This window comes from Pagrus pagrus, assembly GCF_965226575.1.
Source record: "Pagrus pagrus genome assembly, chromosome: 6".
NCBI classification, from domain to species: Eukaryota; Metazoa; Chordata; class Actinopteri; order Spariformes; family Sparidae; genus Pagrus; species Pagrus pagrus.
Genome location: NC_140190.1, coordinates 2,338,398 through 2,362,801, shown reverse-complemented (window position 1 = coordinate 2,362,801; position 24,404 = coordinate 2,338,398). Strand labels below are relative to the sequence as shown.

Genomic DNA, 24,404 nt, shown 5'->3' with positions numbered 1-24,404 from the left:
ATAATCATTCCAGTCCTGTTTGTGTTTTTGTTTGTAGGTGATGGCCAACCTGGTGATGGAGCAGCTGCTGCCGTCTCTTGAGAAAGACATGCTGCCTCGTCTCAAAGCCAAGAAGACGGAGAAGAAGCGAGTCTGGTTCGCCGTGAGTCACTCTCGCTGGATACGTTACAGAAAAACGCTGGAATTTCTTGATTCACAGCTGATGTCAATGCAAATGAAAAGTGGTTCTCATTTGCAAATTGGCACATGAAGAAGCTTTTTAATCCGTTTAAATGTACGTTTCAGCGTTCTGTTTGATGGGCTCGCAAATTTAACCCAGTTACATCTGAAAACACACATTATGCATTCGCGCTGGAGGCCTCTCCCTGAATTATTCCTCTTCTGTAACTGACAAATGAAGTCACTTCATATGAAGATTTAGAAACTTTAGTTTTTTAAATGGTTTAAATTCACTGATTGCACCCAGACGGTGGAGGCGGCCTACATCCTGGTCCAGGAGCATCTGTTGGAGGAACTCTCGGCGCTGAAGGAGAATTGTCGGATTTCGGTCCGGCAGCAGGAGGTCCTGATCCACTCCGACATGGACCAGATCCTCGAGTCCAGGCGGCAACTGGAGGAAAAAATCCGAGGTAACGTTCCCGTTCGTCTGACTGATACTCGGTGCCGTCACACACAGGACGAGCTGCATTCCTCCGTGATAAATGTGAATGAAACTGGCTCTGGGTGAAAGAGGGCGTTCGGATCAGCCGAGGCCAGATACATAAAACTCTGTGTACGCACAAAGACACGCAGATGTTCTTTTTGTCAGATTTACAAGGCTGTCCTGTTACATAAATCTAAGTCAGTGTGGAGGCAGTTTTATTATAGTTTCCCATGAATAAATGTCGACACACTCTGAAAGGAAAAGTGTAAATTCAGTCATCATCTCACCTGACTCTCCATCAGCATGCGGGGGCCATGCTGATGGAGAGTCAGGTGAAGATTCGTAGTCCACAAAACATTTCTGGAGCTTCCCTTTTAGGGGAAGCCAACGCTAACATTAGCCTGTTTGACACTAATGTAAGCACACTGGAGAAGCAAACACTGAGCCTGTCTGAGAAGTTAACATCTGATGACAACTTAACCTTTTAGCTTTAATTTTTCAGTCTATGTATTAATGGCTATATCGCCTCTTCTCCACCGACACGATTAATGTCTCTGACTCGTCGAAGCTGAAACTGAAAGAGTGTGAGGTCCCTGCACCCCGAGGTGCTGTATCATGCAGTGACCTCCTCTGTCTTCAGGCGGCAGATTAGGTTCAGGTCGTGTTCCTACATTCAACATTTTCTTTCTGTCTTCAGTCAAAGTGTCGGAGCCGGCAGAGAAGCTGTGCTCCGAGTCCGTCCAGCCGTATCTGGGCTCAGTGCTGGAGGAACTGATGGAGCCAATCAGCTCTGGTTTCCAGGGGGGGCGGCAGCTGAGTGAAACGATGATGCACCAGGTGTGTCAGGACGTTCTGCTGCAAGATGACAAAGAGAAACTGAAAAAGGTTTGTCAGTAAGAAATAATCTGCTATTGAAGACCAGACCTGACTGAACGCACAGCTTCTCTGTGAAAACAACAGATGTTTGACGTCATGAAGTGGTGTGGGATCATTGGAACGGTTGTCAACCACCATTGTAGATTCAGATGTACCTGACGTTTTGATCCTTTTATGAATTAATCCATCACCTGTTCTGGAAAGTTCAGCCAGCAGACATTTAGGTGACCCTACAGATCGTGACAGCCCAACTTTAACAGACAGAATCAGAAGTAAAACACAAATCAAAACAGCTGAAATAATTTGCGGATTAATACAAAATTATATAGAAAATTAGCTGGCAAATCATTTTGATAATTAAGACTCATTTTTCAAGCAACAAGGCCAAATGTTCTCTGGATTCAGCCTCTCAGATGTTTTGTCTTGAAATATTTGAGCTTTATTTTTGTCTAAACAAGCGATTTGAAGTCGTCACCTTTCACAGACTGTAATGAGCACATTCTGACGACCTGTAGATCAAACAATGAATTCATGTGAAAGTGATTGTTAGTCGCAGCACAATAAATCTTTGTGAAATCCAAGCAGCTCGTTTAGCTCCCATTGTTCACAGCTTGTTCTGCATTCGGCTCCACAGAGCTGTGTGTGCACGGACTGATAGCCAGTGTTGCTATGACAGCATCCGATGTTGCATCACAGCTGTATAAAGGACTGTGGTGAGGTGAGAGAAATGTCATGAATGTGAACAATCCAGCTGTTAACTCTCTGAGTGCTCCTCCCTGACTCGGAAACCTGTAACTGTAGTTCCTTGGCATTCGTTTGAAAATGATACAAACCGAGTTATTTAAGTCATAAATGTGTTTTTCGGGCAGACGTGTGTCGCCCACAGCTGCAGCTGCATGAGCTAAACGGGCCGTTCTCTCAAACCCCCTCCTCTCCCTCTCAGGCTCTCTCTGACATGGCGAAACCGAACCTGCTGGGCTGCTACCAGAAGATCGGCTCGCTGCAGGAGAAGCTGCAGCACCTGCAGGAGAGATTTGGCTTCTCTAACATCGCAGGAGTGATTCACAGCGCTCAGATCGACCTGCAGCAGGTACACACACACAGTTCACGTCTGATTTATTTTCATTCAGTTCCTCGTTCAGACAGCTCAGCTCATGTTTCTGCTCCGAGTGGGCGGAGGAATTTCCTCTGAGTCATTTTATTAGCCAGCATTTATGACACACTGGTGATTGTGATGTTTCAGTACACTGACTCAGGGTTTCAGAGTTGAAACAAAGAAAAAGTCAGCTCTGTGAACACGAGATGAATCAGATGGGATTACCAGCTCTGTATTCGGGGCCTTAATCAGTCGTCTGATCTGATCTCGTCCTCTGTGTGTGTTTCAGCTGATGGAGAATGCAGCTTATACGTTCGAGCAGCTGCTCTACAAAGCCATCCAGGACAACCCGGACAACCCGAACAACGCCAGCTCCGCCATCGAAAAGGCCAAACACAGAGTGCTCAAGGTCAGAGGGACCGGTTCACCCACTTAACATGACTTGATCATTAGTATGAGATACTGACTTGTTATTAGCAGCTGATGATGAAAACCTTGTGCAGAACTATGAGATGATAAATATTAATAACTCTAGTCAAGTGAAAATGTGATGTGACGTCACACCTGAGACTGACGGAGCTCCGGACATGAAGCTGAGTCTCCTCTTTGTTCTGCAGCAATATGATTATGACAGCAGCACAGTGAGGAAGAGGATCTCCAGAGAGGCTCTCGTCTCCATCACGCTGCCCTTCATCAAGAAGAACCTGGCCCCCACCTGCAAAACTGTGAGTCTCTCACACACACACACTCACTTAAAATAGTACGTAAACACACACACACACACACACACACACACACAGTAAAGCTTGACCCAGGTGTGTGTGTGTTCAGGAGCTTCAGGGTCTTGACCAGTTCAACGACGCCGACCACTCCAACTTCATCCATGTTGACAACGTTTACGAGAGCATCCTCCTGCAGACTCTGGACAAGGAGGTCTCCAAAGGTGACACACAGACACACACACACAAACACACACACACACCCTCACAGAGATGGAGCGATGGTTTTAACCCTTTCCTCTCTCCTCGTCCTGCAGTGGTGAAGGAGGCGGCGAGCCTGAAGAAGTACAACCTGTTCACAGACAGCAGAGACCTGCTCAGTCAGTCCAGCCGCTCCAGCCTCTCCTCCCCGTCCGTCTCCACCCCGAGCAGCCCCGCCATGGCTCTCTCCTCCCCGACTAAAACCTCCGAACCGCAGCCTGCGTCTCCTCTTGCGGTCAACGGTCAGCCGTCCACCCCTGAGAAGGAGGGGAAAGTGAACGGCGTGCTGCAGAGTGAAGCCTCAACAGACAGGGCGGCGGTCATTGAGACGCCTCTGGGGAAGGTGGAGCAAAAAGAGGCCGCTCAGAGCGTCGCTGTCAGTCAGGAGGCAGACGTACCGGCGCCCAAAGAAGAAGATATCGTCCAAACTGTGACTCCTGTTGCACTTGATACCCCAGCTTTAGCAGAGACAACCAACCAGAGTGAGACGCAGCAGGTGAACACAGAAGCCGCTCCAGAAACTGTGACCCAAGAGGAAGTGACTTCTGTCCAGACTGAAAACGTTGAGACGGCTGCTGAGCCTCTGCTGCAGAACACAGACGCCCCAAAAGAAGCAGAAATCACTTTGTCAGAAATCCCTGCTGTTGTAGAAAATACAAAGACAGAAGTAGAAGCAGCAGCAGCACAGACAGAAGCTCCTGATTCCACAAATGAACCTGAAAACACTTCAGCAGAAGGTACCGAGTCCCAAACTGCAGCCAGCAGTGAAGAAGAGACGCACTGTGAAAGCTCAGAAACCAACGTAGTGGCTCCCTCTAGTGGTGAAACACCCATACTCGCACCTGCAGACGTCAGCCAGGGCCTGAAGGAAGCAGAACCAGGTACAGTCTCAGACCCAAATTCTCTGGATGTGTCAGTAGGAAGCGAGTCGGCTCCGTCAGATGTCGAGTCCATGGAGGAGGTCAAAGCGACACAGAGCAGCGATGACGAAGTCTCGACGACCTCTGACGTCTTGGAGGACGAGAGGACTCTCAGCAAATCACCTCTGAGCTCAGACGATCCGGCTGAGGCCAGACCGGCGAGTGACAAGCAGGCTCCTCAGGCCCAGACTGAAGCTGTGAGCGACGGCATCGAAGCTGGAGCTACAACCTCCGAGTCTTCTGATCCCGTCCGAGAGGAAACGCCCTCCAGCCCCGGAGCCCAGGCCTTCGACTCCATCAAGGAGATCCGAGACCTGGTGGTGGAGGTGATCGAGGTGGAGGAGCTGGTGCAGCATTACCCCGATGGAGTCCCAAAAGAAGAATGAAGCATCACAGCCAGCACCTGCATCGCTGTCCTGCAGAGGGATAACGGACGTTCTGCTGAAGGAACCAGGTCATGACCAGCTTCCACAAACTGTCCCGAAGTTCAAACACCGTCCTCCGAGCAGAAACACAAAGACTCCTGAGAAACATTCAGACGCTTCCATGAACTTTTTTAAACACATATGCATGAAATCACTGTAAATTATTTATACAAATCATTAACATATCAATATATTAGCGCCGGTGTATAAAAACCAACAGGTCTGATTCATTCTGACAGGATTTGTTTTTTAACACTACGATTATTTTAGCACCAAATTGTTTTAGAAAATCTGGATGTAGAAATGTTTTGTCAAGATTGTGAAGAATCTTCTGGAAATGTACTTACGCTGTGGTAGATAAATATTTTGGAAAATACACTTTCTAAGAGTACGATGTGAAGATGGATATCAATTTTGTTATTTTTATACGACAGCGAAACCACATGTGGTATTTGTAATATATATTTACTGGAACATAATTACTGAATTTACAATGTTACCCAGACACAACTCATCGCAGTGCATCTTCATTTATAAACTCATCAGTGATTTGCTGATAAAGGAAATAGTTGAAAAGGTGCAACTTTAGCTCTGATGCCGCGTCCTCTCACACAATGTCCCGCCCCAACAATAAAATAATATGAATCTGCAAAGTAATGAGCAATTAAGTTTATCAAACAAATAAAGGGGAGAGGAAGTTTAAAGCAACAGAAAAAGGAGTACTCAGGTAAAGTGATTGAGTAAATTGAATCACTGGTGGTTCAAAAGTCCAAGACAAGAGTTTGATTTTTGCTGCAAATGAATATCGGTCCCAAACATTTATTTCAGCCTCAGCCCTGAAAAAGCCGTACGGGTCTCCTCTTATACAGAATACAAGGAACGGTGACAAAAACACAAAGCTGAATTCTGTACAGTTACAAAAAAAAGACGACATCAGATTCCCGATACATTTTGTAGAAGTTGGGATTGTAATCAGGATTAGAGATTTTAACCGGGCTGCCAACTCACAGATTGACCTGGAGACTTAACCAACAGTTCCGACTCCACTGATACTGAAGATTGATATCCATCTGAACGTCTCGCTCTCAGGGGAAAAAACAAAATGTTGAACCACCTCTCTAAAACAGACATGAGACTCAAAAGTGTCACCAATTAATTTAGAAATCACAGTAACAGATATTTGAATATATTAGACTGTTTATCGATCAGCTTGATCGATACCACTGAAGCCGTAGTTTAGGCACAAGCGATCTTTTGACCTACTGAAGGATTTTCACCGAAGAAGTAGCTCATCAAAGTGCCTTTACGTGCCTCCACGTGCCTCAAGTCACACGACGACGGACATCAGCCTCTGTGGTGTGGATGCGGTTGCCGTAGAGACCGGTCCGAGTCCGAACACCTGTGCTGGAGCGTCGTCTCCACCGAGTGCCTTCTCCCTGTGTAGAGCACCTCATACAGACGTGGTTAGTTTACAGCGATGACCTGAACTGACCACCAGATGAATGCTGGTTAATGGAAACATTGTGTGGAAATATGAATAATAAAATAGGAGTCTGTAAACAAACATGCCCTCGAACGATTCCTGTGTGAACTCTCTGCTCTCAATGTTGGGAAAACAACACCAACAATAAATGGATTTATTTGCCAATAAAACAAACACAGCACGATGCTTTGATTATTTATTTACGGTCCACAACATTTATTTTTTTTAACCGATCACAGACACGGCGCGCTGAGTAATATCAAAAACCTGCAACTAATCCAACATCTGTGACGGATTACAGACTAAACACAGTTTGACTTCAGTAATATTCCTTCCATTTATTTGATATATTGCACCACAGAAAAAAAAAGTAGCTCATATTTCAGCAGGCGAGCGGCGCTCCAGGCACATCAAGGACGAGAATATTAAGAAAAAAAAGCTGCAGCAGATTCTCTTTAACATTTGTTCATATTTAAAACACATTTTTCAAGATAAAGGCTGTTAACATTTCTTCTTAAATTACATTCACAGATATAAAGATAAATGACATCTTAATCCAGAGACCAGATTTCATACAGTCGACTGCAGAGCTTCCAGTGTAGACAGAAAAAAAAAAAAAAGATAATAATGGTCACTTTTCATTTTTGGTCTATAACTTTCTGAGACGTTTCCTGGACAGAACTGTGTAATTTAGTATTTATTACAGGGAAAATAGAGATAATTCTCTCAGACAGTTATTGAAGTTTGGTTAGTCGAGCGTTTCCACTTTAACTTCCATGAAAGAAAAGATCCATTTAAACCAAAATAAATATTTAGTAATTGTTCAGTTGTTACTGGGAACTGTATTTTTCATATATGTTGGATTATTTTTTTCATTCCTGTAGACAAGTTTCATGCTGTTCAGTACAGACGACTGATGCTGCCCAAATCAGAAGTAAATAATGGCTCAAATATGAAATTATGACATTAAATGCACAGAAAATAATACTGAAAATAAATGTAGGCATCGGTTTATTTATAAAATATGACTTAAATTGGCATTTCTGTATTAATTTGATTAACTTTTGTATTAATTCCCAAATTTAATTTCTCTATTAATTGTATGTATTTTTCTTACATATTTATTTTTTGGTACTCTGTTGCCAAATAACACATAAATTAATTAATTAATTAATTAATGAATAAAAAATATGGTAAAACACGTAGTAAGATTAAAAAATAGGGAAATTAATACAGAAGCAAAGTGAAACAGAATTTATCCATTTTTACATTTTTATAAATGAATGTCTACATTTATTTATTCTTATCTTATGGTGCAACGTTTATTTTTGTAGTTTCAGTCCTCCACTGATTAAAAGATGCGAGGTTATACAAGCAATTAATTGGCATTAATTAAATTTAAATTGTACCAACAGAAGCTTCTGTCTACAGTATTTTCCCTATACTAACAATAATTATAATAATAACAATAACAACAATAATAATAAGCACCAAATTCCATAGTTAATGCATAACTGTTTTCAACAAACATCCCAGTAAATAATTAAGAAAATACAGTCCCGCGACACAAAGTGTTTTCCTAACGTATAATTATCTAAAGCGACTACATGTTGCATAAAGCGTCACTCGGCGGCTCCCAGCGTGCGGAGAGGTCCCACAATGATTAAAGGGATCGGACAGAAAGTGTTTCCTCATTTCTTTGTTCTCTTCAAGCCTCTAAAATCCTTTAAGGGGAGACACAACAGGCGAAAAGGGAAGAAATGTAAATAATAAACACAAAACGTCCCCGGGTGACGACTTATTAAGATAATAATTTTTTGTAGAACAAGCTTTGTGATATTTTGTGTTTTAATGTAAAAATGAGGCATTTTGTTATTTACAATTCACCAATTTGCTTAAACACAAATGCAAACATTGAATAAATCCAGTTTCAACATTCTTGTTTCATGTTGTCGACATGTTAGAGCCAAAAGGTTTTTACAGAGGAAGTTTTGGATATCTCCTTTAATCACTCCATAAATCAAGAAAATACTGCCAACAGCCATAAAAGATCCATTTTCTCCACGTTTTTAGATTTAAAAAGTTCTATAAATCAGGCTGTGAGTGAATTATGAACACAGCCCTCTGTAAAGACAATATACAGAGCAATACAAGTGGAAAGTTTGGTGTTTGTAAGCTGCTGAAGTGGAAATTTCTGCCTCAGAGGAAAAAATCATTTAAACATTTGGATTTTAAAATTCAAACTTTAACTATCAGACATCACCAGGAAACTTCCTCAGTTGATTTCTTACATCAAAAACGGTTTTTGTTATTGAACTGAACTTAAATAAACGTCTTCATTTTCTTTCCACTCGTGTGAGAGAAGAAATGTTACAGAAGAAAAATAGATCGAAAAACAAAAAAATGTAATAAATGTAGTGTGGGAAGAAATGATGTTTTCATCTGTCGTGTCTCCGCTTACATTAAACAGTCTGAGAAAGAAAAAACTCAGTTTCTAGTTAAAGACTGATGATAAAGAAGTTGAGAGCCCCCGACAGGAGGACTCAAACCAGCATTAAGTTTAACGAGCCTGATATAAACGACTCAGAATTAGTCAGGGACATTTTAATGTCTCACTTGGTTATTTATTCTGTGACATGTCTCAGGTTTTATTTTGTTTATTGTGAATATTTTTGGTCCCCAGAAGTAATGCGGCGCATTTCATTTGACTTTAATTGCATATCTATTCACATATGCACTGATATCCCCGACTCATTTTCAGTAATGTTTTCAGAGACTATTCAAAACACACCGATGAGCCACGCTGTTGTTCCTACATCACCATGAACACACACACACACACACACACACACACACACACACACACACACACACACACACACACACACACACACACACACACACACACACACACACACACACACACACACACACACACACACACACATCGCTGGTTTGAGTCTGAACTTGAGATTTGACAATAAACACCAGACTTATCTCTCGAAACACACTCGCTCATTTAGCTGTTGTCTTTTGATTTAAATAATGTTCATGACTCATCACGTGCAGCAGACTGTGGTCAGAAAATCAGAAGGTCTCAGTGCAGTTCAGTGTTGAATCAACAGCTGCCCAGTTTATCTTTAAAAACAGAATAATATTGAGCTTTGAGACACAGCGCGTGCTCTCGAATCACTTCAGAAAAGTCAGGTGTTAAATTACAAATTCATCCGAATAAAACTACACAAGAAAACATGACTTCCAGTTGGTCCCAGCAGAGATCCTGAATTAGGCTCATGAGATGAGAGATTATTCAGACACTCGATTCTCGGACATTCAGAGAAAATAGTCCTGATTGTTCGACTCTAACAAACTAACTGATGGTTAAGATGATAATTCTTCGCAGTGAGATACATAAAGCTAAGACACGTGTTCATATTATTCCTTCACAATCAGCTGCAGAGTGAATACAGTGTTTGTACAGTATTCATGTGTGTGTGAGGCTCCAGGTTTACCGGGAGGCCGTGCTGTAGTTGTAGAAAAAGGGGTCGTCGGGGTGGAAGCCGTAGGCGCTGACGGGTCGATCTGCTGCCACAAACTGCTCCGACGCGCTGAGACGACAGGAGAGGGAGAGACGGGGAAATTAATACAGTCTGATAAAACCAGACACAGCGATGAGGAGGAGACAAATACATTCATGAATTACTCTTCATTATAAAAGGTGTGTGTGGCGCTGTCAGCCAGACGGTCACTGAGACACTCAGTCGGTCTTTCATTCACTCATACAGCGTCTGAACATCAGGCAAACAAGTAAATCACAAAATAATAGTTTTCTTTCAATATGACTTTCAATAAATATACAAAACACCCAGAGATACAATTTTTTGTTTCTGTTCAGTGGCATTAAATCCACTGACTGGCATGAAACGGTCCGTGTGCTGAATGTTAGCGTGTCCACAGTCAGTGGAGGTTAATGGCTGTTTGCTGAAGGCAGTGGTGTTTCTGTAAAAGTTGTCCATTGTTTTATGACATTTGACGATCCCCCAGAAAATATCCCTTTTTTTTTCACTTCCAAACCTGACTAATGCCGGCAGGTGTGAAGAGTGGAGGCTGATCTCACAGCACGTTAATGAACACGGAGACGGCCGGGCTGGAATGACCGGTTGTCCACACAATGTGATAGTGAGGACAGAAAGTCCAGGATCACAATCAGAGATATATTAGTTTTATACCCTCAGACCAGCAGGTGGAGCTCTGACACCAGACATCTCTCAGGAAACCCTCCACCCGCCGAGGTCAGACCGATCACTCAGTCACAGCACAGATGAAAAAAAAGAGGCTCATAAAAAGTTAATGTAATATTCATCTGCCCTGCTGCAGGTGTTGGACATCCACAATGAGTGTGTGAGTTACACGCTGCTCATGGCTGGAGGGGTAAACAGCAGAGCGGCCAAGCCATAAAAAACCGGAGAGATGTCAAAACACGCCGCCGTGACGAGGGCGGAGGCTGACGGCCAAACCTGGAGGACCTGGCTGCCCCTCTGCCCGGCAACAGGGGCCTGTTGAGGGGGGTGATAAAAAGGCCTGTATCTACAGCGTATAAATCAGTTACTATGGGGATGTGGATACGGAGGGTGGGGGCCGATTTCACGCTCCATCTTCTGACCAGCTGCTGGGAGTCTGGCGGCCGTGGTGTTGGGGTCACAGCGATGGGCCTCGTCAGGACGGAGCATTTGATGGATAAACTGGGCTCTGATGGATGACACCACCTCTCACACGTATCCCGTCTGTCTGTGCTGCCGGCCGGCCCGCCGTCCTCGCCCTAACTTCTAAAATACGAGCTGTTTGCTTTGCCCCTGCAAGCGCCTATAATGACGTGTTGTTTTTAGCCAAATCACTTCCAGCGATCAGTTACACAGCTTGCACCATATCCCCACTCCACCTCCCACCTCCACCTCCTCCTCCTCTCTGTTTTGCCTTTGCCCCCCCCCCCCCTCCACCACCACCACCATCTCCTCTCCCTCCTCCCCGGGCAGAAATATGTCTTTTTCCTCTCCGCACGCTACGGCTGTCAAGGGGGATTTGAGAGCCAGGCTAAAGGAGGCTGGAGGAACACTGGAGCTCTGACTCACACCATCCGCCTGCCTGCCTGCCTGGATAGTTAGACCTCAGCCTGGACTTCCAGGATCTCTACAGGACCTGTATGAGTCCTGATGTTCAGTCTCTGTCCTGACTCACAAGTTTAGGACGGGACAGCTTTGATGTTATACGAGTGCTTGCTGGGTTTTCAGGGGCGAGAGAGTGCTCTCTCCATCATCAGTTCTTCTTACTAACTTTGGTTTGTTGTAAGCAGAGCTGCAACCACGATATTTTCAGATTGCTTTGGGAGGCAGCTGGATTTGCGTGATCACGTGAACTTGCAAATCCATCCTGCCAGGCTTCAAACTACGCGCTCGAGGCCGAACACGCAGGCGTTGAACGGATCGGCGTCCTCTGAGGAACTACTGGCAGCTTCAGGCGAGAGAAGAGGCTGTTTGTTAGCTCATTACGGACAGTGATAGACAGGTGGTTCATCCAATCAGATGCCAAGTATATTTCGAAGGTGCCTGCCCTTTTCCAAACTGTTTCCAGCTCCGCCTTTTTAGATCGTTCTGTGTAACAAACCATCTGATGTGTTTCAAATGTCAGAAAAGGGCAGATTATGATATTTATCATCACAGAAGTCTGTGGCTCTTCCCTCTTAGACTGTTTTACCTCTTTACACCTCTTAAAACTATTCAGATAAAAGACACAATAAAGATTAAAAAAAAACTATTTTATCTTACTTCAGAAGATTTCTTTTGCTTTCTATCCTGTTTATCTGTTTATCTTACAGCCCTTTCGGTCGGGCCGGCCTGAGAACGAACCTTTGGATTCATCAACAAATGATCAGATGTCTGATTGATTAATAGTTAATTCAGCTTTCACTTCAAACTAAAAAACTAAAAGGTGTTGATACTAGACAACAACATCTACAGAATTAAACATAACTTGGAAATAACTGCTAATAAACTTGTATTGTTTATGATGGATCAGGATCAGGATAATATGATGTAATAATACCAGCTGACAGACAGTCTGGGCAGACAAATTGTTTATCCACTTTGGATGCGAGTCAAACTGAAGCTAGCACCCCAAAGTACTGATTTATGATCATATTTAAATATTTTCACTTTTCCCACAAGTTTTGTCAATCTTTGTGACAGATATTACCATTTCAATATGATTAATAATGAGTGAAAATGAACATTTCTGCATCTCAATTTTTATTTTCATTGAAAAGTATATTAAAATCCTGACGATGTGTCATTTGTTGAGGTCTTTACCAAACAAACGTGTTTTCTTACGTCTGATCTGTGGGTCAGGACGTCTCTGCAGCTCTACAGTATTTCACTGTGATGCTGTTCGTCACACGTTGTAGCTTCTGTGATTTGCACTCAGCCATATTTTGATAATATTTCCATTTATTGTGCAGCACTGAAGCAATTACTAAAGTAAGGTCGTAAAACGTGCATATAACTTTTTAGAAGTGCTGAAGAAATGGATCAAAAAACAAAAATGTAAACACTGGAAACTTGGCCCTTACAGAAGGCCGACAGAGCCCTCGACACAAGCAGGCCTTGATTTAAAACCTCTGTAGCCGAGGATTTTTAATAACTGATCCCACAGGATGATTGTTGCTTTCTTTCTCTCATGTTTTAAATATTTTTGAAGCTGTGGACCTCAGAAACGACGCCTGACGCTGCCGCCGTTCAGCTGTGATATTTCTCATTATGAAACATGTAAATTAACCTGCCAGCTTATTCACTTTGTGCGTGTTGTGACACGCCGACAAAATGAGGCGCTGGTGGTTGGGGGCCACTGAGACAAGGGGCCCAGTGTTCCCAGTTTGGCCCCAGAGGAGGCGGCGGGGACACGTCCCATCCCACTGAGGACATTCCTCGGCAGTGAACAGGAAAAGGAATCAGGCCTTTTTCCTCCTTCGGTGTGACCCTTCGCCTCCCTGCGTCCGTCTCTACAGGGCCTCACTTTCATCTCCTCCTGCTGTCACTGCTCAGGTTACAGCTACCAACACGACAGCCTCAGCAAATTATTATTATTTTGGCATTGATTTTGAGTCGAAAGTAAGTAATGACCTGGAAGCTATTGAAAAAAACATCAGACATTGTTTTCAATAGCTTCCAGGTGATTTGACCCATCGACTCAAAATCGATACAGAAATGTTTTCCTGTACTTGCTGAATGAGACACACCTGCAGACTTTTCTTTAAAATATTTATGAACAATAGAAATTCCACTAAAATCCAATATAAACAGGTGTGTCTCATTCAACCTCTATAGATAGACATTTGCATTTAATCTGCAAAGTAACTAGTAACTAAATGTATTAAACGAATATAGTGGAGTAAAAAGTACAAAATGTAGCGGAGTGGAAGTATGAAGTAGCAGAAAATGGAAGTACAAGTACAAATACCTTAAAATTGTACTAAAGTGCAGTACTAGAGTATACAGTTTGTACTGTATATTACATTACATCACTGGTTATGTTGTGCCAAGTATTTACACTTGGTATAAAAGCTCATTATGATATTCATATAAATAGCAGTGATTGTACAGTGTGACGTCCATTTTAAAAAGGCCCCATTCACACCATGTTTCACACATAGTTTAAAATAAGCGCCGGAGCTGGCTTTGATTATTTTGTTAACCTGGATCACTCAGAGTACAGCGGCCAAATTAAAACAGTCTCACAGACGCCGATTCCCCCGGCGCTCTCAGTATATTTAAAAGGTATCAGTTACAAAGCTGAGAGAGCGAGCGAGGCGAGCGACAGAATGAGAAAAGAAGGAGAGAAAAAACAGACAATAAAGAAACGAGTGAAGGGGTTTCTCCTTCTGGCCGGACCGACTGTGTCACAGTCGGCCTCTCAACAGCCGCCAAACTAAACATTCCTGCCTGCGAAGGGGGGAGGAAAAAAAATCCATCAACACGAGCTTTATCGCACGCAACGAGAAGTTTGATAACAAATAAGACAAATTACTCACAACAAACTCTCCGTTTCCTCAACTATTCATCAGCAACAGCAGCGGATCGAATCAGCTGCCGCTCGATGTTGGGACTAAAAACGGATTCAGGAGAAACTCGAGTGATAACAGGATTGATTTTTAATTCCTAGGCTGCAGTTTCGTGTTTCGCTGTGGAATGTCAGCGGTGGGTTGGGACCGAAGCAGTTGATATGTTGGAGAGAAACAAGAACATGGAGACGGAGAGACAGCCGGAGTGTTTGCTCTCAAAGCTGCAGTATTGCTATTGAGGGTGGAGCGATGCCTTCTGGGATTGGCGAGGCTTGTTGACTCAGGCCCGGCCTGGTTCAATAACACAGATCAGCGAATAGTGATTCAGAATAACAATGTGAGCGGGCAGCGCTGGCTGCTGGACGAGCCGGCTGAAGGTAAACACTCACAGTTTAGTGTTTCCTCTGTGACACAGCCCGTGTTTCTGGACGAGGACAACCTGCCCTGCTGACAGCCTCCATCACACACTCACATCCAACATCAGGGTGCACACACACTGATTGTGTGTGTGTGTGTGTGTGTGTGTGTGTTGGGTCCGATAGCTGGCTCAGTTTTGTCTCCAGTATTAACATAACTGAATACCACTACTCGCTTTGCTCAGGGTCAAATAAAGGTTTTATAAATCTGATCGGCAATGATCGTCACTTTCACCAAATCAAAGGCCAAACAGGAAACTCATCTGTTGTCTGGTTAATGAGCTCTGAGCAGAGACTGCGAGGTGCCTCAAACCTGCAGTCTGTTCACATGTAAGCTTATGAGAAAATGACCCGACAAAGGATCAATAGTTGATCCTGTGTCTTAGTTTTGTGTTCACACGGATGCGTTGGACCACGAGGACTGACAGGTAACTCATTGTTTGGACAGTTTTGGTGACTGTCGTCCTGCATTATCAGCTCTACGTGGACCCACGTGGGGAGATCACATTCCAGTAACAGCAGGTCCAGCAGCACTTCACTGAGCCTTATGTGCTCCATATGTCATCAATAATGATCAACAGCTGTTAAAATACACGACACACCGCCGTCTGAGCTCAATCTGATCGATCAGAGATCAGACGTCAAAGCACGTTGAGCTATTTGTAAGTTTATGCACTCACGAATGTTGAAGCTAAACCTCAACACGTATGATTTAAAATGATTCAGATTCTCTAACTGGATCTGAAACCCGGTTCAGGTGGACAGAGAGCTCCTTACCTGCTCATGAATCCGGTCTGTCCCAGCTCTACGTTCTGGAGGTCGGTGTAGAACTCAGGACTGAGGGCACCGTCAGCTGAGATGATCCCATCTGGATCAAACAATGCAGAGACTGGTTAACATACACGATCAAGTTAAACGAACATGATATTTTGTGTAAACAGACATCACTCTTCTTTACTAACTATTCCTTTAAAGCCGTCAGTACCAGCGCTGTAGAACAGGTCGGGTCTCTCCAGGATGTCTCCGGTCCCGATGAAGGACTCTCCGTCCTCCCCGAACAGGAAGGGCTCCCCTTCGTCCATCTGACGGTTCTCCACCATCTCCAGCCACTGACCGTTGTACCAGCGGAACTTCTCAGTCTGGATCTTCTTCCCCCACTCCTCGTCGTACTCCTGGAGACGCGGAGGGAGGAGCGGGTCGAGTGCAGGGAGACAGAAACAAAGACAATTAGTCCACAAAATGACCATCAGGTAACAGAAACACATCTGTTGTTGCGCTGTTTGGCTCTGTAGAGCACTGTGCTTTGAGCTACTTGCTAACATGCTTATAATTCATTAGTCACTCATTACACTCAACCTTTATTTATACTGAAGAGATCATTGAGGGTTGACCCTAAATTACAATGATACCGAGTCAATCACAAAACTAAACATGAAAAATCAAAGGCATATCCACAAGCTTCCTGGGGACGACACTGGGAAATGATTATGGATGATACTTCTGGTGCTCGGCTTAGCTAGCATAAGCAGAGGTATGATGGAGATTTGGAATAAGGTGGATACAAACACAGAGAGGCGATTACATAATGAGCTACTAAAGACGTTAAACACTTTCAGACTATGGAAGATAATTTGAGGGATAAATTATGATGTTCAGAATATAAAAAGCCCTAAAACTAAGACGATTACACCTAAAATAATTAAATGACAATACAACATGTTTGTCTGCTAATATTTGCTAATTAGCACTACAGCTGATGGGGAGTCGGATTAGTTGTGCGGGTAATCTGGACATTAACCAAACAGATTTTTCATCTAGCGCCATCATCCAGACAAAATCTCAGAGGATCACCAGGGAGATTACAGTTTAATCTGAGAAGAACAATTTCCCAGAGCCTAAAGTGACGTTTTCATGTTGCTTCTTTTGTCCAATCAACAGGCCACGATCCAAAAACTCTTTCAGAAATGACACGGAAAAGCAGCAAATCTTCACAGTGAAGAAGCTGGAACCAGACAATGTTTGACATCGATTAACTGATTATCAAACTAATTGTTGGAGCTCTAGTGATCCGTGTAATGATCCATGTCAGCACGCAGTGAGAGCTTCCTGAGTGTCTGTGAGGAGGAGAAACTGAGAGTGTGTGTGACTGGAAATCACTTCAGAGAGGAAGTGTGTGCACAGGTATGTGTGCGTGTGACTGTGTGTCGTCTCCATCCTCTTCACTACAGCTAATAAAAACCTCCGTCCGGTCGGCTCGGCTGTTTACGTGCAGAGGACGACTGCAGAGTTCTGTTTTCTTTTCTCTGCGGGGGCTGAAGGGGGAGCGATAAAGGCCGCCTTTGAGACCACGACGCCCCGGCCTGAAAGATTAATCATTCAGATGCAAAGCAGAGCCCCGTGGGCACTGACAGCCACCCGAGGCCCCGGACTCAAACGGGCCCATTGACCGCCACAGAGGCCCCCGCTCAGCGCCGCAGTGACAGTGACACATTTGATCCAGTTCAGAGGCTGGAATCACGAGTCAGGTTGTGACCGAGCAGCAAGTTTCTCTAATGTGACTGATCGTTTATTAGCCACTGAGCTCACGACTCAATGAGCTCATCGCAGCAGGAGTGAGGAAGTGCAACAGTTTCTGGAGCTGGAAAATACGGCCGGGCTAAGAATATCACTGTGATGTCGGCGTCTGTCCCACTTGGAGCATCTACAAAGCTCCTCGTGAGGCCACGTGTGTGTTTGTACACGAGCAGGGCCACGATGATCAAAGGCCAACGGTTCAGAACTGCACAGTTATGGCGTGTGCTGCCAAAAGGAGCCCGCACAGCCACGCAGTAATGAGTGTGTGTGTGTGTGTGTGTGCGCGTGTCCGCGGCTCTGCTTTCTCTCTCACCTCTGCTGTCCAGCGGCTGACACACTCCAGAGCCCACCGGCTGCCTTTCATGTGGTTCACATCTTAATAGGTCTCACTGATAATTTCAATGAAACACTTCCTCTGGCCCGCTGCACCGCCTGGCTATAATCTACAGCTAATTACGCTGATCTGAGGTCTGGCAGCGATCACACACTGACTGGGAGCTGACCACACCTGTCAGTCACGAGGTGATTCAGGAATTCATCGGGTCGTTAATTGCCGATGTCAAATCTGACTCGAGCAGATCAGGAGGAGGAGAAAAGGTTTGACTGAAAACCTGCTGGAGGTTTTACTGTCCCTCAGACTTGGACCACATTTACCTCACATTTCATTTCATGACTCGCAGCAGTGTCTGAGGAGGATGAGGGCTTGCTGCTAAGTTTTCTGGACACCTCCAATATCCAAGGCTAGATTACCGACTTTGTTGAAATACAAAACTCAAGTACTAAAGGTTCTGCTTTATTACCTGATATTAAAGGGACAAAAGTACTATTCATCCATCTTGATTGTTTTGTTGTGAGTTGCAGAGTTTGGGAGATATCGGCTGTGGAGATGTTGGCCATCTCTCCAATATGATAAAATTAGATGGCACTCGGCTTGTGGAGCTCAAAGTGCCAAAATATAAATTTGAAAAACTTCCAACTTCCAGAAATCTTGACCTGGTTACTCAAGTTAGTCCACAGATCCTGTTGTGAGCAGTATCATGTAGGAACTATTTGCTTTCTGTATCACAGTGCAGAAGGAAGCATGTTTACATCCTGCGCTGTCACAAGCATGAGCCTCTCGTCGGTGAGTTGATACAGTTCGGAAAGTAGTTTGGTAGAAAGAAAATAGTTCCTGCATGAAACCGCTCACAACAAAGTCTGCAGATTATCTTGAGTAACCTCTACAGCCAATATTTCCAAAACTCACACCACAACAATCTACATGGACGAATGTCACTATAGTCAAGAAGAAATATTTTGATTTTGGAGTGAACTGTCCCTTTAACAGCCTGTGTTGAAGCGTCAAAATCTTGTTTTAAAACCTTCAAGGTCGATTTTTTCATCTGATATTCAACATCAATATTCCAGCATAAAAATAATGAACACGTCGTTGCTGTTGACGAGACTTTCTTAAATTCTGCCATGAACAAAATCAGAGCCCATCGTCAAAAGACAAAATGAAATAATGTTGTTTTTAAATACTTTCTATTGTCTTTTTTTCACTGTAATTCCTTCATAACGTTTTTTCTTCTACAGTTTGCTTGCTGAGGAAAAGGAGGTAAAAACAACATCAGGCCCAGTATGTTAATTCTGCTTCAACCCTGGAGATGAGTTAAAAAAAAAAAAAAAAAAATCATGCTTCTAATTCAAGTTGCAAGTGTAAAAGTGACGAGCAGCTGAATTCCTGCAGCCGAGTTGCTGAAATGTTGTTTATGAGGCGTCTGAATACTCACAGCGATGATGTCCAGCGTGTTGTTGCAGACTTTGCGGATCTCCGCGTTGTTATCGTGCATCAGGTCGATGAGGTACATGGGGGCTTCTTAGATTAGGACTCAAGGATGGAAAACACTTGATAATCTCTGGGACATTTCAATGCGTAATCAATCATTTGTCCCTAATCAATCAAAAGGGGAAATAAGTGGATGTGTGTTGGTACCGTGGGAAGGAAAAACTGCACTCACCGTTTCATTTAAACACACAGAAGAGAGACACCTGCCATGAGGCTGGAGGAAACTACATTTCCTTCAATAAAATGAAAACTTTCTGCCTCTCCATCACACTGCAGGGCTGAAATCAGACTTCCCCGTCATATTCTCCACACAGAAAGAAAAACATCAATCAGGACGCGATGAGAGAAAGTATATTTGTAATTTGACACGAGTCGCCACCGACCACAACTATGTACAATTACACGCAGCTCAGGATACTCAGAGGGTTAAAAAACAACTACATCGAGGGGTTAAAGAGGCTGCCATTGAGATGCAGATGGGAATAAACAGTGATGAGGGGTACATACAGGGTGGTACTGGGAGGTACGAGAGGGACGTACACTAAAGACTGAACACAGAGGAGCTGCAGAGAGCAGCGTTGGAGCAACTTGCTGTGGTGGAAGCTGCTCATTCATACTCTCTAAAGATGGGAGAGAAATGTCTTCATTACTTTAGAAATGAACAAAAGGATACGAGTGTCTTTGACGATGACGTCCCTGGTTGCTTTGTGAAAGACCATCTGGTAGAAGACGTAGACAATCTGACACACAAACTCGTCGTCCTCTTGTTGAGCTGAGATGGAAACAAAATTAACAAGGATTCATTTGGATTGTCGAGCACGCTGACCTTCAGAGGTGTGTCAAAATTAAATGAATGCACATCTTATTTTTCTAACTCAAAAGAGAAATATAGAAAAATGTCTTGATGATCATCCGATTGTTCACAGAATTTTACTTTCATTTTGTAAGAATCAGTAAGATTTAATCTCCAGAATCTTTTAACCTTTTATCTTACACAGTTTTAAAGTTTCAGAGCCACAATTACTTCAGATAATCCAAGACTTTTATCAGTGTTTAGCTTTGAACTGTCAGTTAACGCTCAGAGGCCTGGAACAATCTCTGGAGCGCCTTACTCTCCTGAATTTATTTTGTTTTTCCTCCACTACTCTAACAGTCAACATTAAGTGCCATACATCACTTGATTCAGGAGAACCTCAAGTTTCAGATTGACTCATCAAAGTTCAAATTTTGCATTTGCTTTGATTGAGAAAGGATGAAATTACTAGAATAAAAAAAAGAAAAAAAAAGTCAAGATTTGGTGTTTTGTAACTGTGAACTCAGAGAGAACCTCAGGAAGTTTAGTTGTTTTAGTTAAAAAGATGCACACAGGAAGAGAGAAAGAAGCTGTGTAGGAGCTAAAACTGGGCTCCAACAGGTTTTAGCTTCCTGACCCAGAGCGTAGAAAATACTGTGGTACAGGATTTAAATTCTTACCATTGAGCAGCTCGATGAGAGCAGGAATGATGCCGGACTTGGCCAGCATGGCTGCACAAGAGTCATCCACGGACACGGTGCCAATCATGATCACCACCTCCAGAATGAGGTCATCCTCAGCAGAACCTGACATCAGGGAAAGTACCAGTTGAGTGGATGGCTGGCAAAGAAACCTCATTGATCCTGTAAAACATCTGGCCGCCGCTGAGCCAGGGAAAACATCCATATTGTGCGTCCATACAGAGCAGCTGGACCTCAGTGTCTTCATACCAACACTGTCTGGAAAACTCCGCTTGGAAAAAATAAGGTTATAAAACGGCTCTTTTCCATTTGTGTCTGAAGACATCTATTTTGTTTTAAATGATCCCCAGAGCCCCCTTCAGAGATTATGAATGACTCATCAGCACTTTCTGTTTGAGGATCAGGGCTTGATGGAATCAGCTCTTCAGAGGTGTAGTGACAGACGAAAGACTGCTGGACGTGTCTGAGCATCGCTGGGATCTGCTTGTGTCATCAGTCAAACTGCTGCAAGTGAAACATCATCACCGTGTGTATCAAATCTCTACATTTTTAGCACTGACTGAAATGAGGCTGTAAACAATAACTGAAAGCCAGGAAGGAATATCAGGTTAGATTCAACTAAAAAACATTAGATTTAATTCATTATTTTGTCAATTTTAGACCAAATTTAGGCAGAGTGTATCGCCTTTCAACACCTTGTGGGAAACGGTACAGCTGGTGTTCATTCCCAGGTGAAATGACTCTGCAGTAGTCACAGGTGTTGATCGGCTCTGATGAGCAGTGATGGAAACATGACGCCCGGGCAGACGGGCACATTTGTGACCCTGTTCCTGCTCGATGGTATGATGTACATTGAAGTTAAGGACGTTGGCGCTTAAATATTTTTTCCATCAGTCGATGTTAAAGCAGAGCTCGAACATCGACTGACTTAAAAGATATAAAAAGTAATCACTGTAACATTGTCACCAGCCTCCACACCGCTTTGTTCCCTGTTTTTCCAGTGCCTTTGTGACGTTGAATGTGACAATTGAAAAAACAAAACAACAACAGGTAGGCAAACTCTGCCGGCACTGGGAAGGAGACAATCGCCTATGTTTAGTGGGTTTGCTCATGTGTTTGATTGGCTGCCTTGAGACACAAACACACATTTTTTTTTAAAGCTTTGGACTCTTTTGTTCCCCCAAAAATGAAAACTCTGTCATCATCTTCTCACCCGTCTGTCCATGGAAAGTCAGGGGAAGTTTCTGAGCCCACAAAGTATTTCTGGCGTTTTTGTGGAGCTTAATCCAATTCTCCAGACGCCCCGAGATCCCAAATTGATTAAAAAAAGATGTTATTTACAACCTCAATGTGAGGTCGTGATCTTGGACCCAGATGAGGAACGCACTAACGCTTTCAGCTCAGCAGCTACACTGAAGATTTCAGCGCACTGGAGATTTTTTGTGCTTTGATAAAGACAATAAAGGAAACAGGGTGAGGAGGTCAGGGGTCATGACAGGTAAAGATAAGGCCCCGACCTTAATGAGGGTTCTCTGTCCTCATATCATCCATGACCTGAGACACTTCACTGCCGTGTGATTTAGGGAGAGTTTTAGAGGTTAAGACAGGTCATGGGAGAGACGACTCGGTCTCTGGTTTTAAAAGGGAGATGGATGAGAAACTGAGGCAGGGTTATCCTGCAGGAGCATTACTGTCTGTTCAAGGCTCCAGTGGGTTTACAAGATATTTCAGAAACATTTTTTTAGCATGTAACAAAAAAACTCTGATCATAAACATCTCTGTAGTCATTCACACACACCTGGTTTGAGTCGGTCTTTCAGGTAAGGCACCAGTTTGTACTCCTTGAGGACCAGAGCCCAGTCCAGGTCGGGGATGGTCATGTTGGCCAGCGTTCCCAGACACTCGATCACAAACTCCTCAGCTTCGTCCTCACTGATCTGAGCGGCCAGGTCACCGATGTGGTCCTGCCAGAGGATACAGCAGCATGAGTGGGTCACATACATACAAAGTGGTCCCTGACCTCCAAACATTTCCCAATTAAAATAAAAGTTTGAATAATGAATGACTGAAGATTAACAAACCCCACAAACAACAGCCAACATGGCTGTGGATTTTACAACCTGCTCTTTTTTAAAGATCATGTCTGGAGACTCATCTTAAAAGACCGAGCACTGACCAGGAAGAGGCTCTTGGTGGGTCCGTTGTGCTGAGAAAGATTTCTGATCATCTTCATCACCAAAACGTCCTTCAGCTTCAGTGCGCGCTTCATCAGCATCTTCAGACCGTTACCTAGGGCAACAAGGAAAAGCTAGTTTAATTCAGTCTCTTCATCCACACGATGTGTTGATCCTTTCTTTGGAGTTCTTACCTTCACAGATGACCTGGGTGTTATTCTTGTTAGCAGCCAGGTTGATGCAGAGTGAGATGAGCTCAACATCCATCTTCTCCTCACCACAGTCAAACACCATCTTCATCAGCTGTCAATCACAGGTCACAAATGTCAGTTAACCACTTAATTCATCACCGAAACAACACGTGAGTATTAGAGGTGTGGAAATGTCTCAATGCCGAGACGGATCTCAAACAAACAAACATTAAACTAACATGTGTTGGGAGATGTTTGCAGTAATAAAGAAAGCTGAGGATGAGACTCGTTGTGCTTTTGAATTGTTGTGACAGGTGAAAAACAGCAGATCATGAAATAAGATGAAAGAATGAGCCATTAGTGCCTCATCTTGGTCAGAACTAAAGCTAAAGAGTAGCAGAAGGTAATTCTTAAGCTGTGTGTACTGTACGTTTGTGTGCCTGGTTATAATTTGTCATTTTGAAAAGATCATCCCTGCAGTCTCCTCCAATCACGTTAAAGCCCGTCATCGACGTTTGAGCCCTGGAGAGTTGAGAAAATGATAAAAGAGCGAGTTTGTGAGTTGAAAGGAGAGTGTTAGAGATAAAGGGAAGGTGAGCGTCATTCCTTAACTTCCCCAAACACCCTCCTCCTCCCCTTCCTCCTCACTCCCTCGGTCTGTCCGTCTCTCCTGCACTGATTTAACATTAAACAGGAAAAGCTTTGAGCTGAGGGGGTTGGCAGGGGGTGCAGAGGTGCACTGCTACCCTGTGAGGAGTCAGGAATCAGAGAGAGAGGGAGAGAAAGGCTGGGCCGGGCCTGGGTAAGGTATCACATACCAGGGGCCCCGGACCCCAAATCAGCCCCGTCTAGACTCTCTGGCACCTGCCTCTGCTTATTTACCACAGACGGCCACCGGAGGCCCAGGCAGGGCCGCAGCGCCAGGCTGCGCTACGACCAACGCAGGCACCTCCGCCCCCACCTCCACCTCCACCTCCACCTCTGTTCCTCCTGACATCGCTGCTCTGGAAACCTCACATGCAGCACCAAAAGGTGACCCCATTAAAAGCTGCCGAAGGGGAGAGGGGCAGGTCAGTCACTAGCCTGGGAAAGTGATAAAAGAGAGAGCTGTTAAAAGTCCTAAATAAGGTGGGAAACAGTTTGTTGAGGATGCATTTCTACAAACAGGACAGATGGAGCCACATGTAGACGGGA

The 24,404-nt window shown here is 43.9% G+C and overlaps 2 protein-coding genes across 4 annotated transcripts in view; one reads left to right on the top strand and one right to left on the bottom strand.

The window, feature by feature from the left end:
- The window catches only part of niban1a (niban apoptosis regulator 1a), a 31,543-nt gene extending 25,034 nt beyond the window's left edge, over positions 1–6,509 (top strand). The window contains exons 7-14 of the mRNA XM_084355491.1: positions 38–142; positions 467–629; positions 1,341–1,528; positions 2,463–2,609; positions 2,905–3,024; positions 3,233–3,340; positions 3,447–3,558; positions 3,652–6,509. Of these exons, the coding sequence (XP_084211617.1) occupies positions 38–142; positions 467–629; positions 1,341–1,528; positions 2,463–2,609; positions 2,905–3,024; positions 3,233–3,340; positions 3,447–3,558; positions 3,652–4,901 (2,193 nt within the window). The 3' untranslated portion in view covers positions 4,902–6,509. The remainder of the gene's footprint in view (positions 1–37; positions 143–466; positions 630–1,340; positions 1,529–2,462; positions 2,610–2,904; positions 3,025–3,232; positions 3,341–3,446; positions 3,559–3,651) is intronic.
- kifap3a (kinesin-associated protein 3a) overlaps positions 1–24,404 on the bottom strand; it is a 44,482-nt gene that overhangs the window by 1,882 nt on the left and 18,196 nt on the right. The window contains exons 12-21 of one of the 3 annotated variants that reach the window (XM_084355494.1): positions 23,214–23,322; positions 23,022–23,134; positions 22,644–22,809; positions 20,825–20,950; positions 20,025–20,123; positions 19,296–19,381; positions 15,935–16,121; positions 15,727–15,817; positions 9,936–10,031; positions 6,607–9,561 (exon numbers count right to left, since the gene is read on the bottom strand). In XM_084355494.1, the coding sequence (XP_084211620.1) occupies positions 9,558–9,561; positions 9,936–10,031; positions 15,727–15,817; positions 15,935–16,121; positions 19,296–19,381; positions 20,025–20,123; positions 20,825–20,950; positions 22,644–22,809; positions 23,022–23,134; positions 23,214–23,322 (1,077 nt within the window). In that variant the 3' untranslated portion in view covers positions 6,607–9,557. Of the gene's footprint in view, positions 1–6,606; positions 9,562–9,935; positions 10,032–15,726; positions 15,818–15,934; positions 16,122–19,295; positions 19,382–20,024; positions 20,124–20,824; positions 20,951–22,643; positions 22,810–23,021; positions 23,135–23,213; positions 23,323–24,404 lie in introns of those variants that run through there. The other 2 variants (XM_084355493.1, XM_084355492.1) reach the window with 2 other exon arrangements.